The 17,586-nt window shown below is 46.3% G+C and overlaps 1 protein-coding gene across 7 annotated transcripts; it reads right to left on the bottom strand.

Annotated features, from left to right (window-relative positions):
- Window positions 1–3,744: 3,744 nt before the first annotated feature.
- LOC149354955 (CLIP-associating protein 2-like) lies at window positions 3,745–12,166 on the bottom strand. 7 transcript variants are annotated; one of them, XM_089583563.1, is made up of 5 exons: window positions 11,888–12,166; window positions 10,658–10,996; window positions 8,101–8,244; window positions 4,176–4,275; window positions 3,745–3,932 (listed from the first exon to the last, which is right to left on the bottom strand). In XM_089583563.1, exons 1-5 carry the CDS (start codon window positions 11,927–11,929, stop codon window positions 3,895–3,897), a joined length of 663 nt encoding a protein of 220 aa, XP_089439689.1. In that variant the 5' UTR covers window positions 11,930–12,166; the 3' UTR covers window positions 3,745–3,894. The 7 variants fall into 7 exon arrangements, 6 of the variants coding, with proteins under 6 accessions (XP_089439689.1, XP_089439688.1, XP_089439692.1 ...); XR_016291406.1 differs by lacking the exon at window positions 3,745–3,932 and adding an exon at window positions 5,955–6,050 and having other exon boundaries at window positions 4,179–4,276; XM_089583562.1 differs by having other exon boundaries at window positions 3,745–4,275.
- Between the last annotated feature and the right edge of the window lie 5,420 nt (window positions 12,167–17,586).

Here is a 17,586-nt window from a genome sequence, read left to right as displayed (position 1 = left end):
GACCCACTGATTTATGTACATTTAAAGGTTGCAGGAAATTTTGTGCCAGTACTGCCTGTGGGGTATGAAATCTAGGCCAGTGGACTCCAAAGAAGGAGGTTGGCTGGCAACAAAAAATGGACAAGGAGCAGTAGAAACTTGATTTATATATCCTGAGGTACGCCTGAGCAGTGAGAATTTTATATCTAGATAATAAAGGTGGAATTCGTGCTTCTAGGTAAAGCACGTTGTGGTCTACAAATTTGGAGAGGCCAAGGCACAACCGTACAGCCTCCTGCTCCAAAAGAACGAGCGAGCCAATTTTGTAAACAGCTGTACCAGAAAACCCCACAGATAATTCTAAAATTGGTATGACGTACATAACATAAATCAATAAAAGTGCGTCTCTCCGCATTCCAGACCGGAGATTACTTAATCTACGCAACATGCCCACAGCACGAGCCCCTTTCATTGCGATATGGTCAATGTGAAAGCGCCATGCGAGGTTGTCATCATTGATGACACCAAGATGTTTTAAAGATTGAACTTGAGGAATATTGTGTCGCTGGTATGTTAGAGACAGATGAACGGTATCTTTGATTCAAAAAGCAAAGATAGGACAATTGTTAACATTTATGGTAAGTCGCAAACCAGAAAACCAACTCTTAAACTAATTCAGGTATGATTGTACACGCACATAAAGAGACTGAATATAAGAGGCAGCCGAGAAAAATGAAATGTCATCTGCATAAACGTACGTGCAAATTTGGTGATGGCAGGGAATATAGCTCAGTAGAATATTGAAGAGCACGAGTGAAAGGACTGCCCCCTGAGGAACACCTCTAGTTTGTTTTTATCTTCCAGAGTTGACACTTTTGGGTGCACAAAAAAAAACTCCTGTTTTTTAGGAACGCAGATATCCAAGCAATTAACCCAAGCAATTAAGTAGTATGGAAGCTGCAGAGTCTGCAGTCTTTGCTATAATATGTTGTGTTCCACACTGTCATAAGCTTTGGCTACATCTAATGTAACCGAAGCAGCACTCATTTTTGGCTCCGTGCAAGAAGAATTCGACTCTCGAGGTCGGCGTGTGCATCCCGTATGGAACATTTTTGACAGAAACAAATTTGAAAGTGGCTTAGGACATTTAATTACGTTGGATGTGAATGAAATAGGTCTACTACTGTCCAGAGAATAACTTCTGCCATTATTTTTAGGTAAAGGGATCACTTTGGCGAGTATCCATTCAAGAGGAATGCAAGCATGTTTAACGGAATAAATTACCAGCTGTAATAAAGAGTTTGGAGACTCCTCACAGAGGATCTTTATCATTTTTGATCTTACCCTATCAGGTCCAGGTGCAGCTGGTGGTAACCTCATCGACTATTGAGGAAAGTTCTGAAAGGGTAATCTGTGAGATATACTTAATCTGATTCACTGATGCTACAAACACCGATCGCAAAGGAAGTACAGATGAGAAACGCTTCTCTAATCCTTTGGCAATAGCTTCAATTGTTTCTTGCAGAGTCAATACGCATCAGGGTGGGTAAATTTTTTGAAGCCGGTATCTTTTCCACGCTTTTAAAATCCGAAAAGCGCACATCGGGTTCCTGATTTCGTTAGGAACTCAAAATTCTCAGATTCATAATGGTCTTTTAATCGTGAAATTGTGCATTTAAAAGTAGCTCTAATAAAATGGTACTCATGCCAAAGTTTTCAGGCACGAATTGTGGAGGAGCTACTTCCATTCTGCCTTTCTTCGTCTGTAGTCCTGCAAACAATCTGCATTCCACCATCAGGTTGAATGCCTCCCTTTTGATGTACAGCCGCCGCGGTGGCTCAGTGGCTATGGTGCTCGGCTGCTGACCCAAAAGACGCGGGTTCGAACCCGGCCGCGGCGGCTAGAATTTCTTTGGAGGAGAAATTCTAGAGGCCCGTGTACTGTGCGATGTCAGTGCACGTTAAAGAACCCCAGGTGGTCGAAATTTCCGGAGCCCTTCACTGCTGCGTCTCTCATAGCCTTAGTCGCTTTGGGACGTTAAACCCCACAAAACCAAACCTTTTGATGTACGTATCAGAAATATGGACATCTTACCGCATTCCTCAGTAGCCGAGCATGTCTTTTGAATTATGTTATGGAGCAGAATTAACCGCTGACGCGATATTAGAGTGCAAAGTAAACTGAAACTGCTTATAAATAGCGTATGACTTCAGCTTTGAAGATAATGAAGTTAAGTGGCATTTAACATGAAAAACGGTACGTATGTCATCACGAGATGTACCAGAATCAACTGTCCACTGATTCGAACCAGGAACACAAGGGCTGGAGAAAGTTAATTTAACGCAGATACGGTTTGAGCATGGAGAATATGACCAAGCCCAAATTGATGTACGCAAGGTTGTTATCTGTAACCCAATCGCGAAGCCCTTTGCCGTAGAGATTTCTCTTATATCCCCTATGACACATGGTGAGAATTGAAGTCTTCAGCCAAGAGAACTGATTTCTGACAATGACTAGTAGGAGATCTAGCAGCCTGGTCATCTGCATACCACAAGGGACATAAGCATTCACTAATGAATAGGAATAGCACTCTGGAATTACAAAGCCAACAACTCACAGTATAGAGTAGAGGACTGAAAAACAAGCTTAGCCCTGTGACAAAATTGTAAACTAGTATGAGCAACACTCCTCCTCTTGGCTGTCGATCTTGTCGAAATGAAGAATAATTTTGTAAATGCAAATGTTTTTCAGGTGAAAGCAAAGTTTCTAGCAAAATAATTATGTCTAGATTATGTTGGGAAGAAAGGTAAAGTAAATTTGTTGAAGCTGAAATAAGTGACTGACAGTTCCACTAGAGAACTCATAACACCCCTATTGTTGTGTAATCCGGGCAGCAGCAAACACCTGCCCTAAAGTATTTTCCTTTGGCTCAGAGCCCAGGTGCTGTTTCTTTGATTTTTGCAGAGGATGTAGAGAACACTGGTTAGACATAGAGAAGCCACTGCATTTGAGGATTCGCGTATCTAAATCCACCATCTCTGAATCATTAGTGATTGGGACATCATTTGAAACACCGGATCTATGAATAGGAGAAGCAGCCTTAATTTCTTCCTGGGGTGGAGATATTAGACAAGGAAGGTTGAGCCAGTAATGAAGGCATGGCTGTCATGGCAGAGGTCATTGCAGTTTGCATTGCTTGCATAATCTGCTTTGCCGAGCATCAAATATGCACTCGGACAGTGGATAGAATCCTGTCAGCCATTTTAGCCGTAGAGGCTTCCACAGGAGTCACTATAGCCTGAGAAATAGAAGCATCTTTAGACACTCCTGAACGGGCTGACACACCTGCATAGCAGTGTGCCCTCTCTTTAATTTCGGTTATTGCTTCTTTGCAGTTGATTATTTCAATATTCGTGATTCATGACCCCGACAAGGGCAATCAAAAAATTTGATGCGTGAGCACCCCCACAAAGGCAACATTTGCCATTCTGTTCTGTGCATGAAGTTGATGCATGGTCATTATCAATTTTACAATCAATTTCTTTTTGTCTTCCAGTGCTTACCACCTGCCGGCCTTGCCTCTTCTACCCTGGCACCTGTAGTGGCACCTGGCTCCACCTTCCGTGTCGTGCGAGTCAAGTGTGCCGGACAACCGAATGCAAGGTTTGGGGTGTCTAAGTTCACATTGTGCAATATGGACGAAAGTTCGGGGTATGTCGATTTTCTGAAACAAAAAATAAATTCCGCGCAGCCTCACTAGTATATCAAGATTTCAAGATTTCTTTATTTCTTCCTTTTCAAGAAAGAGGGAGCTGAGGCAAAAGGCTGTAGGGCCTGACGAGGCCTCAGCTTCCATGTACAGTTTGCAGTATATCAGCTGATATTATTCCAGCGGATGCAGCACATGTGTCGCCTCATGATTCAATGCAGTTCAGTGGCATGTTTTGGCCTCCTGCACAGAAATATTTTGCATCAAAACCAGATACCACAAGCTTTTGTGCATGGCTAAGTAATAATCACTTGCAGAACACAAATTTTTAGCACGCAATAAATGTTGTGTTAAAGAAGCTACGAAAAAGTACATAATGTGCCATGACTTGTAAACATAATGTGCATGGCAGCACAATACGCAATCGCTATGTACGAATACTGGGCCAAAATTGAGTAACTTGGCTCCTAAGTGTTGGAAAAGCACCGGAAGGCTGCCACTGTGGTCTCAAGCATGCAGCCCCAGTGCGGCTCTCCACTGGTCTCTGCAAGGCAGCCACACAACAGTCGTCCAGCATGGGCAGACCCTGCACGGCAAGGTTCCAACACATAGCAACACAAATTCACAAACTAGCGATATTTCTCATGTGGTCTACAAAAACATTTGCTTTGGTCCAAGTGTTGATGTGCGGAGCAACACTTGTTTACCAGCACACAGCTCAATGCACCACGGAACATCTGGGAATCTAAGACAAGCATTCGACATGGGAACAGGCAGCACAAGCTCTTACTCAGTAACATCACTGGGTTCGGCGCGCTACTGGTGGTACTACAAGGCCGTCACTGAGGCACGTCCTACATATCCGGAACATCCTCATTGTGCATTTATTTTTTGTGCTGCCTCTTCCACAGGAAACGCACAATGGCCAGCTCAGCTTCACTAACTTCAGGTAAAGAAGCCGTTGAATAAAAAGGCAGCCAGCAAGACATTCATACCTCTTGCCTAAACTGTGGGGGTGAGGTTGAGTGAAAGAGGTTGCAATGTGTCATGGACCACGATATGAAAACCTATCAGTTGGAGTACGACCTTTGTTTGCCTGACCTCCTGACACCCCATGCCGCACAAAACCTCCCTGTCTCACAAAAACAGACTGTATTAGGACCGCAACTGAGGTTGAGACTGGGCTACTTGCTACAGAAATTGTCTAAAATGCACAGCCCACTTGGTTGTTTCTGGCCCATGCCCGATGCTTGTTTAGACTCATGGGTGTTATGAATCTTTCGAAGGTGACCACAGGTCTTGACCTAAGCAGTCCCGAGCAATGACCGCAGTACACGGCTGAAAAGGAGACCCTTTCGGCTGTTTATTAAACCTATAACTTCAAGGCTTCCATTCTGCAGAAAATCCAGTGGTGGCAGTGTAGTGAGTGATAGATCCTCGAAAAAGGCGCCTAATTGAGCCACCTAGGTCAAGTGACCTAGTGGCATCATCACAACCTGCCCACCGGATTGTGAGCAAACTGGCTACTGTGGTAGGTGGCAGCTCAATTAATAATTGGTCGCAAGAGGTTGCTCGCAAACAGCAACCACGGTCTCAGTCCCCACCGGTGGCAGTGCCTGCTATCACCAGGCTGTGGTGCATAAGGTAACCGCTGCACCATTCTGCAAGGGTTTGTATGAGGACTCCCAGGGATCTATGAAGATGAAGTTGAGAATGACCAATTACGCATATAAGGGCAACAACCAAATAACGGTTTGGATTGGTTGATGGGGTTTAACGTTCCAAAGTGACTCAAGCTATGAGGGGCGCCATAGTGAAGTGCTACAGAAATTTCTACCACCTGGGGTTCTCTAATTCCAGGTGGTCATAACTTCCTGTGCCCTTGACTACAGCATCCCTGATAGCCTCTGTTCCTTCGGGATGTTAAATCCCATAAACCGAGTCGTATATGTTGCCAAAGACCAAATGAGACATGCATAATGTAACCATTGCAAGATCACACAGTACAAGAAACCGAATGCGCACAGAAGGTATGAAATTTGTTTTTTGTTTTTTTACTACAGAAGCCATTACTGTCCATCGGCAAACCACTAACCTGCTTGCCAGAGGCCTATACAGCGACAGCACCTCTCACCAGTCACCTACCACACCTCACCCCCTATCTAGGGAGCTGCCCATCTACACACCGCCAATCTCGGTCAACCTCCTCATCTCCGTCCACTGCCACGCTCCAGAGGCGCCGTTGAACAACAAACTCTACTTTCCAGGTGCACCACGCACCGCCAGGCTCCTCTCCTTCCACAAGGCCTCCATCCACTAGAAACCGCCACAGCAGCTCATCCAACAGTCCAACGGCGAAACCTCATTTAAAGAAGCAGTGAGTAAATCAGCTGCCCTCCAAAAGCGCCACCCACAAGGAACCTCCTCGTATCTAGGGGCTGCCCCACAGCCACCACCAGCCTTCACCCACCTGCACCTTCCACAAAACCAATCACCACTACCCACTCATATTTGCCCTTATTCACCATCCAGAAAACCTCTATCACATCTGTGAAGCCTCAGCTTAGAGCAAAACCATTCACTGAAGTGAAAACATTAAGTAATAATTGAGGATGAATCTATCTCCTTTCCCAGAATTGCCGCATCACTTGTCTGCGGGTCCCACAATTTTTTTATTTCTTTCCTATTCAAACTGTGAGCCAACTGCACAGAACAGAAAACTTGTTGCCAGACCCAACCAGAAGACTGTGTACCCTAAAAATACCCAATAGAACCATAGCAGGCCTCTAGAATTAAAAATGAATATTAGAAGGGCCAGAAAAAAATAGAAAAAGAAAACACTTCTAAATAAGGTAGGAAGATAATGCCACCGAGTGCTCCATTTTCGTTTGTTCTCTTAGATTCGTGTTAAACATTTTTGTGACAATTGCCTGCATTTTCTTTCATGATTGTGCCCAACACTCCACACCATCGTGTTTTCGATCTTTCCGAGACAGTGCCACTATGATACTAGCATTGAAAATTAGTGCAGAAAAAGCACATCCTGTTTGGAAACCCAGAAGGAGCTATTGATGACTTATACATTACCAGCTTCTTTTCACAGCCAGTTTGGGGCAGTGAGAAGTTTCAGGCCTTTTCCCACAGCCGGCACAACATATGGAAGCACGGCTCGAATGCACTTTAGATGCATGCTTTGAGCTACAAGGGGGCACCCAAAGGCAATGCTCGTAGGCCGTTTTTTTCCTCCTATGGGAAATCAAATCCACTTGTGTTAGATTGCATTTTGTGTTTTACGGCCCGCTATGAAAAAAAACCAAAAGTCAAAGGAAAGTAAAAAACAGTGCAAAAATTATTTTAAAAATTAGGAATAACTAACCACTAGTCATTTGTGTTTGTAATATATTCTATACCTAAGAACCATGAGGTTCAAATGAATTTTAACAAAGCATTTCAGCCCATTCCCCTGATTCGTTTTTTCCTTCCACTTCTTGGTCACTTTATGCTTTGGTTACTATAGCATGCTTTGCATTGTTGCCCTTAAGAAAATAAATAAAGCAGCCTATTCCAAAGCACACTGGAAGTAAAAATTCAGCAGCCTTCCCTGCCGTCCCGGCCCCCCCTGCTTTACAAGTTGTCACAGTCGTCTGTTCACCAACACAACAAGCGCTGCTCATACCGAGCTAATAAATATGCATTCTTTGCCTTTCAACACCCTTCGGGCGTGTTTTGCCATTTTGTTTTTCAACAAAACAATTAGTAACTCCTTCTGATGACGAGAAATGCAGGTGGATGGCAGTGAACATTAACATTTCTTTTCGCCCTTAAAATCTTCATTCGTATGCGAGTATATATTATGTCTAGTACTGATCTGAACAAGGATGAGGAGAATGCAAAAAGAATTGGAGCACTGCAGTCTGCTGTGCCGTAGAAATAAGTGTTTGAACATCTGCAACTTGTTTTGCAGGTCATCATTGTCACATTACATTTATCACGTGATCCTTGGTTGATGTTGGCAACTTTTCAATCTCACCTTGCATACTGTGTGACGTTTCAGATATGTCAGAGAGAAACCATGGATGTTTGTAGTAGTAATCTAAAGAGTTTAAGCTTGCTCTAAACTTAATTATTTTTTTGTAACGTTTCATAAGAATTGTTTCGAGAGCACTGTAGGAAGAAGTGAATATTTGCACACTCCGGGCATTGAATGGAATTACACCTTTGCATATACGTTCAAGACCAGGAACACTATTTGGAAACTGAATAGCTTGGGCATATTTCGAAGTCCTGAAGAATACTTCTTTGGTTACAATAAAAGAAAAATAAAATAAAGTGATGATATGTCTTTAAATCTATTACAAATATTTACTGCTCTCAACTTTAATCCAAACAACTGTTGTTTGTCGACACTCACCTGGTGCATCATTCGAGTTTTCTGTGAAGAAGCCGGACAGGTTGAGCCGGTACTTGGGCACCACGACCTCCAGGTCCACTCGGGCCACCAGTGTGACAGCTTCTTGCCACTGAGGAACAGCAGGAGCGCCGAGGCTAAGCCAAGCTGCGGCATCAAGATACCCTCGTGTAGGCATCCATTATGCCGCTTCAAGGTTGCCATCTTGAAAGCTGCGCTCAGGCATACCGTAGGAAAATGTTACATAGTGAATCAGTTTTGTAGAGGTAGAAGCCTTGTGTCCTGCATCCATATCATCATGCAACACCCATTAGCATTTCCGTAGTAGCATGCAGTGCAGATGTAAAAAAAAAATTGCAAGATTGCACTTTAGTCTGCTTACGAGCGGAAATGGAAAAGCCTTCCCCTTTCCTCTATTTCTCCCTCCCTTTTTCATTTTGTGTGTTGTTTTTTCATTGTTTTTTGCTTTATTCTTTTTTTTTTCATTGTTTGTGTATTTTATTTTTATTTTCATTTTTCAACTTTTTCCTCGCAGCCTTGTTCATATTTTATTTTTCTGTCTCACTCGCCTTCATTACTATCAGCACTGAAGCAATCATCATCATCGCTATCACAAACTCTCACTATTGTTATCATCATCAGTGTCATCTTCCACTATATCTAGCATTATATCAATAGTTATCATCACTATCACTACCATCACTATCTCTAGCACTAACTGTCACTATCAGTCAATGAGGTTTTAATATAACCTCCTTGCTATCAGTAGACACCATTGTCACTATTATTATTTTTTACTATTTACTTTCTGTGCTATTATTATATACATCTTGCTTATCAACTTTTACAGTTTATTTTGATTACCATAAAAGTTATGATTGACAGTTTGTGCGTACACTTGTGAACAACTTTCATCTACCCCACTCATGAGCCAAAAAAGGTTTACGCCTTAAAAATAGCAGATGGTTTAGCAAAACTCAGTGCGGAGTATCATGCAGTAGCACTAGTTGCGATGGGCACTTAAGGTCCTCATATGCCTTTAACATAAAGGCCTTCAGCCTAAAGGACTTCTACCTGAGGTATTTACCAGGAAGGACTTCAAGGTAAAATACCTTGAAGGTCTTAAGCTAGGTGAACGCTGGGGGTAGGATTTCATGAGTCGTACCTGCCATCTGCTATGCCAGTGTTGCTATACTGTAGTGTTGCCAGAATGTGCAACTCCCAGGGTTGCCAGGCTATGGTGTTGCCAGACTGTAAACTTAAACTTAGTGTGGCCTGACCATTTATACCCCTCTTCCTTTTAAATCCTCCTCCGCCTACGGCTATGCTATCGCGCTGGAACCGCCCTGCCCGGAGTGGCCGTCGCCTGTTTGCCAAGTGAGAGAGCACGTCCGTGGCGGTTGTGAAATTGCCTTTTTAGTAACCGAGAGCATATTAAGACTTGACAGACACGTGCTATTCATGAAATAAGCGTGTTATGCACAGATTCACGCAACTCAGCTGTCGTGTTTGAAAATGTCTCACACAGATGGGTGCCACAGGCGAAATGCGCTGCTGTGTGGCCCAAGTGAGCGTATTAAGTCAAGACAGACACGTGCCATTCTTGAAATAAGTGTGATTCATGCAACAAAATTGCAAAACTTGTTAGCCAGCAAAGGAGCAGATACAGGAGCAGTTCATTTCCACCGACAGAGCAAGGGATACTCTGCACAGGGTCAGAGCCATGGTAGTTAACCAGCAAAGCAGGGTGCATGGGTTTGCTAGGCGATGTTTCATGTCATCAGGGATTGCTTGAAGAAGACGCTGTGTTCGAAGGGGAGCCTGGGGTGTTTCCGTCGCTGTTACCCTGTGCTCTCTGGATATAAAAGTTGAGAAGCTTCAACTTGCATCCCTTAAGGGAAGCCAAGTGTGGCCTCATCAATTCAGAGCCAACCACGCCATGCAGCGTCACCATGCAGAAAACTGCCGCCTTACGAACAGAACTTTCATTGTGATTGTATGCCTTCAGCAAAACTGGCATTATCTGAGGCAGAAGCTCTACAATTATCCTTCTTGGATGCACCTCCACAAGCCTGGACATGACCTTGATGGCAGCAATGACTACATCTTGATCATCTGACTCCCCAATGAACGAGTGCAGCAAGTGCATTGTCTGCTCAGGAGGCAACGCGGCAGCAGCCTCCATGGAGCACATCTCAGCAGCACGGCACACCTCTCTCTCAGGCTGCTTCAATGTTCCAAAGATCTTGATCAAGGTCAGCTCAGCATAGTTGTGGAAGTGCTGAGGCTGCCCCTTCAGCAACTCTGCCAAAGCTTGCAGAGCAGCCACTTTTACAGGGACCACTTGCTCTTGAAGGTTTTCCATGATACAATACAGCACATTTTTGAAGTTCTCATCCCAGAGCTCTTGTGAGCCATCCTTGGTGAGCGGCGTGAGCTCTGACAATGCTTGCTTGCGATCCTCTGTCCTGATATTAGGATTTTGAAGGGTAACAAAAATGTTGTTGAGGGTCTCTTGTTCATTTTTGCCACCACCACGATCTAAAGATGTTCTCCTGACCTGATGAAGACCAGTCTCCCCATCGTATTCCCAGCAGGCCATGCTCTTCTCAGGCGAAGCCTCGCGGCTGCCCGTCAGGCGCTGCTGCTGCTCATAGCTGCAGGGTTCCTCCAGGTTATGAGGTGCCAGCTGTTGCCTCAAGCCTCCACTGCCCAGTGGTGGGAGCTGCTGCTCTGCACCCCTGCCTGAGGGGCTGGAGTCCAGGTCCATGTCAACCCCTCCCCGAACAGGGTCCAGCGCCAGCCGATGGCTCAGGGCTGTGGTTGGGCGCAGCAGTGAGCTGTACTCATCGTCACGGTTCATGTTCTCGCTGTTCTCTTCTTCCACAGTTGCGAGAATCTGTAAATAACACGCTTATTTCAAGAATAGCACGCGTCTGTCTCGTCTTATACGCTCGCTAGGACAACGCAACGGCAGATTTCGCCTGTGGTACCCATCTGCGCGAGACATCGGTTACTAAAAAACCAAATTCACAACCGCCACGGGCTTGCTCTTTTGCTTGGCGAACAGGCGGCTGCCACTCTGGGCAGGGCTGTTCTAACGAGCTGGGCGGTTCCGGCGCGATAGCGTAGCGGTAGGCGGAGGATAATGTAAAAGGGAGACGGGTAAAAATAGTCTGGCCACACTGGGTTTAATTCACAGTCTGCCAACACCGTAGCCTGGCAAAACTGGGAGTTGCGCAGTCTGGCAACACTATAGTAAGGCAACACTCGCATAGCAGACTACGGGTACGACTCACAAAATTCAACACGCTCAGGCACACCTAAGGGCAGCCTCTTACGGTGTGCCTGGGTGGCAAAGTGGCTATGGCATTTAGATACCGGGCATGGAGTTGCAGGTTCAATTTTGGACACGGCGGCAACATTTTGATTGAACAGCAATAGAGAAACGCTCGCTTTCAATGACCCTAAATGGAAATCCTAGGCATCGTTGCGAAGCAGTGGATCACAGAGTGCCTCCACAAGAGTGAATTACTAGCACGACATATTTAAATATAATTACTACACACTACCGTTTGGCGCTATTTCTCGTATGACGCTCATTCTGTAGCTTCTGCGGGATTAAGCGACATTAAGGAATAAAGTTTTTCAGCATCGGAGCTAGGTGGCTAGGCCTAGCCAATTACAGCAAATACCAATGTCTTCCAGGGCCGGCCGGTGTGGTCGAGACCACATACATTGTGCTTTAATTTGGTCAGTAATTGCGATAAAATAGGCATGCACTGATCACCTCCAGTCTGTCCAGCGAGGTAGTTGAAACCCGTCTCTCCATATCGCGCAGTACCCAAACGACCGCTGGCAGTCCGTGTCTAAGCGCCTCAAGATGTCTGTCGTTCTGAGAGCGCTGTCACGCGCGCTGTCAATGATGATGATGATCTCCTCAGGCTGAATGGCACATACCCACGGCGGGGGATTGGCCAGGTCAAGCATAGAGGACGCAGTGGTCAAGCGCGCGTCATCATCATTCTCTTCATCCACGTTTGGACAAAAAAAAAAATAAAAAATACCGCTGAAACACCAGAGGGTAGCGAAAAACGTAATGAAAAAATTTCAGTACTTAAGATATGCCCATGTAAAGACTCCTCAGAAAACTGCTGCAGTGGTATCCACCTGGGTGCCTCGATGAGGGCGCGCGCGAATCGAGGCACCCTAGTCCTAGTATCCACAGTCGCACAGCCGCGCCACGGCGCTGTGACGCCACCTAACGCCGCGATTGATGTGCACGGAGCAGACGAACTCCTGTTCTGCAAGCATGTTTTCTTCGGGGGTCGCCTGCCGCTTGAATCTGCGCGCATGGGAGATTCGACGGGAAGCCGCTGGGCGCGATAGCCGCTCGTAACAAATGCCACTTTGATTAGGCAACTGCGCTTACTAGTGTTGCTCGTGCCGGCTGAGAAAACAACAAGTGTCTTTTTAATTGTTTTTTTTTGTTTATGTATGTTTTTCAGATATTACAATCCAAGAATGGCTTGAGAGAGAATAATTAACTGCGTGAAAAAAAATTATTTGCTTACGAAATGTTCCTTTGATCGCTAGTTGGTGTATATTATACAAGCATTAACAAGAAAAAAAAACTACGAATTGAATTTTCAGTGCGCACATATTTATTGATATTCGACAAATTTACATATTTAGGCATTCGCGCATGAACAAAACCGTAACATAAAACAACAGCTTAAATACCACAATACAAGCAAACACGCTACAGTACATGTATACTGTTACCAATAATGCACGCAAGCAGGAGACATTTCTGACAGTTCTGCTCTTTCTAGGTGCTTAGGCGGGACCAGAGGTTGGTGCTCGCTCCACTGTTCTGCTCACAAACTCCCTGATGACGTCGTCTAAACCTAGGAGCGTCGTTCTTGCTTTGTGTATGTGCAAAATAAAAAGATGCGATAACCTCTTTTGAGTCGTTCGGTTGTGCAAATACGTCTTTATTCTGCGCAGAGCACTAAAAGAGCGTTCCCAAGCGACAGACGCAGGTATGGAAAACAGAAGCTGAACATAGCTCACGACCTGATCCATCAACTCGCGCATGTTTTGCGATTCCCTTTGTAGGATCTCCAAAATACTCAGAGTTGTAGTGGAATCAGCAAAGTTTAGAAGAGTTGGTAGTAGCATAAACTGCGCTGAGAGTCTGCACAAGTCAAAATCAACTGCATGCACTCCCAAAGCTGCCCCTAGTTCATCTGCTGTATACCGACTACCTCCAGCGGCGCTGGTTAAGATGGCTTCTAGTTTTACGAGCTGTTCCATGCTCGGCTGCTCAAAACGCTGTTTTGTTTTACTTATGATTCGGTCGGCAGCAACGAAATACTCCTTGCGCAGCGCGGCCTTAACGTCAAGTGCAACTGGCTGGACAGGTCTATCAGTCGTCTCATACCTCGCAGGAGGTTTTGTCGGCCTTGACATACGAGGCTCTTTCAGGCCTAGGCGCGCTGCTGCTGTGCTCGTGGGCTGCCACAGCTTCTCAAACGCAGTTTCAGAGCGCAACTGGGAGATCGCCTGACAGAGAGCCTCTGTTGCCTTTTTTGCACCTGCGGCGCAATATGTTGAGCTCTGGAGAGCCCTTGTTAGTTCTTCACAAGGCGCAAAGAAGGCTACAGAAATGTGGATACCTAACAAGGTTTCAAATTTCTGCAAAAGCCGATCGTAACCTCTAAAAATAGCCTTGCTGCTTTTGGTCACTGAACCTGGTGTCTGCAAGAGCTCCTTGAGTGTCTCTTCGACTCTGGCGTAATTCTCAACGAATCTTTGCATCGACTTGACTCTAACCACGGCCGCTTGATGCAAAGCGCAAAGCGAGGTGCGGCCAGCCACGTCGCGCCGCTGACAATGGACAATGGGTGAGCATGTCCTGGCGGAGTTTACAGTCGCGGCCGCTGTTTTCGGTGGGGGCGCCACTGTTCGGGGACAGGTCCCGGGAGTGGACTCCCGAAGCGCTCCTTGCTTCGTCGTGTTCGAGCGCGTTTGCCTCGTGCAAAACCGCGTTTGCCTTCCAAATTCAATGCAAAATAAAAACCACTACTACTACTACTAACGTTCCTCATGTCTGCAGTGCTTTATTTGGATTTTCTGCTGTGCGCGTGAGTGAGCACGCTTGCCTCGCGTCTGCGGTGCTAGATTTGGACTTTTCATGTGCGCGTGAATGAATGTTTGCCTCGTATCTGCCGTGCACGCTTTGGGCTTTTCATGCATGCGTGTGTGGAGGTCAGTGACGTGTATGGGGCACGATGCCGCGCACCTGCCGTGTGCCACTGTCCGTCACAAACTCCAGAAAACAGCCAACTGTGAGAAATCACGAGTTTCCCTCCGAACTACAGCGTCGAGAAGCATGACTGAAAATATCGCTCGCCAATGACTGTCAGGAAAAGGAAGCAAGTGGGTGCCAAGCGACAGGTCTCTGGTATGTTCTTTGCATTTTACAGAGATAGACTACAAAAAGTAAGGTCAAGGAAGGTTCTTCGTCTGTGGATGGTTCCTTCCTTACTTGTATGACCGTGCAATAAAAGTGTCAAGTACTTTGTGGTTTTCTCGGCTGCAGGTGGGCTTGTGAAGTTCCACAAATTCAGCTATAATGATCGTTTTTTTTTTCTTTTTTATAAATTGCAATAACTTGTGTATATAAGAGCGAAAATTCGACGTGACACGAAGCGCAAATTTACTGCGTGTGACCAGCTGTGCGTGTCCGTCTCATTCACCGTCTACATGGGGTAGCGAGAAGTAAATAAAAATCAGGGAGCACATTGACGATCTTATGTGCGCAGAGGCAAAAGCCTTTAACCGCCTCTGTCGCTGCCCTCTGCTTGGCGACTGTTGAAGATCGTTTGGCTACTCTTGAACGCTTCCGTACGGCATCGCGAGCGCGTTTCGTAGCGGGCGACATTGGAGCGCGCGCGGGCTGCATCCTTCCTCGATCAACGTTCAGAGACCACCTGAGAGAGCTCTGGCTGATACGACCATTGTGCAAACTTTTGACGTCAGTGCACATGCGCCGTTGTTAAACCACCTGAGGATTGCGCATGGGGCACTGCGCATGCGCAGTGTGCGCGTTTAGTGCGTATCATTAACTAATCATCATTACTGTTCGTACATCTACTACCACACCATTAACAATCATTACTGACTTTTCAAGTAACCATTATGACAGCGGCCGCGGACGCATGGACGGACGGACACGCGCTGGCGAGTCATGAGCCATAAAGGCTTTCGCCTTAAAGATAGAATGAAAGCTTCAGGCGCATTAACGCTACATCCTGAGGTAGAGCCGCTGGCCCCGTTATGGACAGCGTTCAGGCATACACTAGAAGGGGGATTCCCACCTGCTGCGGTGATTTGTGGCACAATCGGCGCTTTCAATGACGACTTAAAAATGCAGTCTTTAATGAGGCACTAGGAAGCGCACTGTTTACACCCTCAAACAGTGAGCAACGGGCGTACCGACGCAGCTGTCGCGGCGTTTCCCTGCGAGCAGTTGTCCCCGAGCAGTGGCGCCGCGGCGAGCGCACGGAGAACTAGGGCCAAGACGCCGTTTCTGTGCGACGTGGCGGGCCGCACCTCGCTTTGCTCTTTGTATCTAGCGGCCGTGCTCTAACTATCCATTGCGTCGGGCAAAGCGGCAGTAAGTTATTTGACCTTGATCCGCTATCCACAGCTGACTCACGTCCTGTATAGTTTTGCGCTTCTTGGAGTCGAGGACTGCGTTGGAAGCGTCCTTAACAGTGCTAAGAGCGTCTCCAATTATGCCGCAACTCCTGCTAGCCTCTTGCAGTACCAGATCTAAACAATGATTACTGCAATGTACATACAATGACCGTGGCTCACAGTCACTAAGTCTTTTTTGCACACCCGAAAAACGACCATACATATTCGCCGCCCCATCAAAGTGGCCATGTACACAGTGAAAGTCTAGGCCGAGGCGCAAAATCATGTCCTTGATGGCCGAGTAGAGGGTCTCAGATCTACTGTCAGGCGCGTTATACAGGCCGATATACTCTTACCGAACTTCGAGATTATCCCTCTGCACCCACCGCACGCAAAAGGGGAACTGCTCGTCACCATTTACATCGGTTGTTCCATCAGCAATGATACCAAAAAATGGACTAGACTTCACGTCCTCTACAATTTCTCCTTGCACACTATGGGACATAATCTCTATAAGCTCATTCTGCCTGTCACCGCTCGCCCATTTATTTCTCTTAGTCATATCCACGTCTTAAGGACCGGGACATCCTTCGATCTCTCGTCGAGCAAATTTCCATTACATTTACTTCGTCCTCGAAGAGCCTGACCTGTGCGGCAGAGGTAGCACACAGAGCTAACTGTGACACGAAATGCTGTCCTGGCCTACTACCGTTGTTTGTTGTATTGCTGCGAAAGGAGACGCAAAACAGGAATGCTTGTCTGGCATGACAAGCTTCGGCTCACGGAGGCCAAGTGAAATTTGCTCTTTTCATGTGACTGGAACTTATCGATAGCTTTTTTCCAGTTGTTAAAACCAACCTGAACAAAAGCTGGTCCCATACGTCCAGCACTGTCCCCTCTTTCATCGAAATGTCGACGGCACTCGTGACAGACGACTACGTCGCCCTTGTTTTCATAAAAAAGCCAAGGAAATCGCACAAACCAATCACGTTGACACGATCTACCGCCTCGGTTTCTGGAGAACCTGTAGGTTTCGGCTGGAAGTGACCGACATTCATACAGCGCTGACTCGTCCTCCCTCGATCTGTTTCTTGAATTCGTGAAGGCAATTGGCGAATTCACATTGCTTGTTTCATCGAAGCTGGTTCCTCCTGCTGTTCGACTTGAAGACCCCGGTGTTGGAGCTTCTACAAATGAAAACGTATGGCCACATTTTGCTTTTCACAACGGGCTCCTTTCGTATTTTCAGTGAATGGTTTTTAAAACAAGCAAAATCAAGTTTCCTCACATTTCCCCGAATCAATATATAACAAGGCATTTTCATTAGCATAGCAGACAGGCTATTTTTATTTTGGTTGGAGACACTGAAAATACTTGCCCGCGAAGCAGTGTGCGGATGGTAGGGACAGCTAGGTATGAAGGCTACAGTCATCACCGAATGGTTGAGCATCGACGGCGTTCGTGCTGTCCGGACGGGCTGGATGGATGGATGGATGGAGATGGATGGATGGATGGATGGATGGATGGATGGCTGGATGGGTGGGAGGATGGGTGGGTGGATGGATGGATGGATGGATGGATGGATGGATGGATGGGTGGGTGGGTGGGTGGGTGGGTGGGTGGGTGGGTGGGTGGATGGATGGATGGATGGATGGATGGGTGGATGGATGGATGGATGGGTGGATGGGTGGGTGGATGGATGTATGGATGGATGGATGGATGGATGGATGGGTGGGTGGGTGGGTGGGTGGATGGATGGATGGATGGATGGATGGATAGGTG

The sequence above is a fragment of the Amblyomma mixtum genome, chromosome 3 (genome assembly GCF_055824585.1).
Source record: "Amblyomma mixtum isolate Tamu chromosome 3, ASM5582458v1, whole genome shotgun sequence".
Classification (NCBI taxonomy): domain Eukaryota; kingdom Metazoa; phylum Arthropoda; class Arachnida; order Ixodida; family Ixodidae; genus Amblyomma; species Amblyomma mixtum.
The sequence above is the reverse complement of the archived record's forward strand: the minus strand, read 5'-3'. Positions and strand labels throughout refer to the sequence as shown.

What these genes read in the sequence shown, in the direction of transcription:
- LOC149354955 (XM_089583561.1), bottom strand. Translation starts at nt 11,929, where the DNA reads ATGGAGAGACGGGTTTCAACTACCTCGCTGGACAGACTGGAG. An exon ending in CCTCGCTGGACAGACTGGAG is followed by an intron (nt 10,997 to 11,887) that starts GTGATCAGTGCA and finishes TGTTATTTACAG; the next exon opens with ATTCTCGCAACTGTGGAAGA.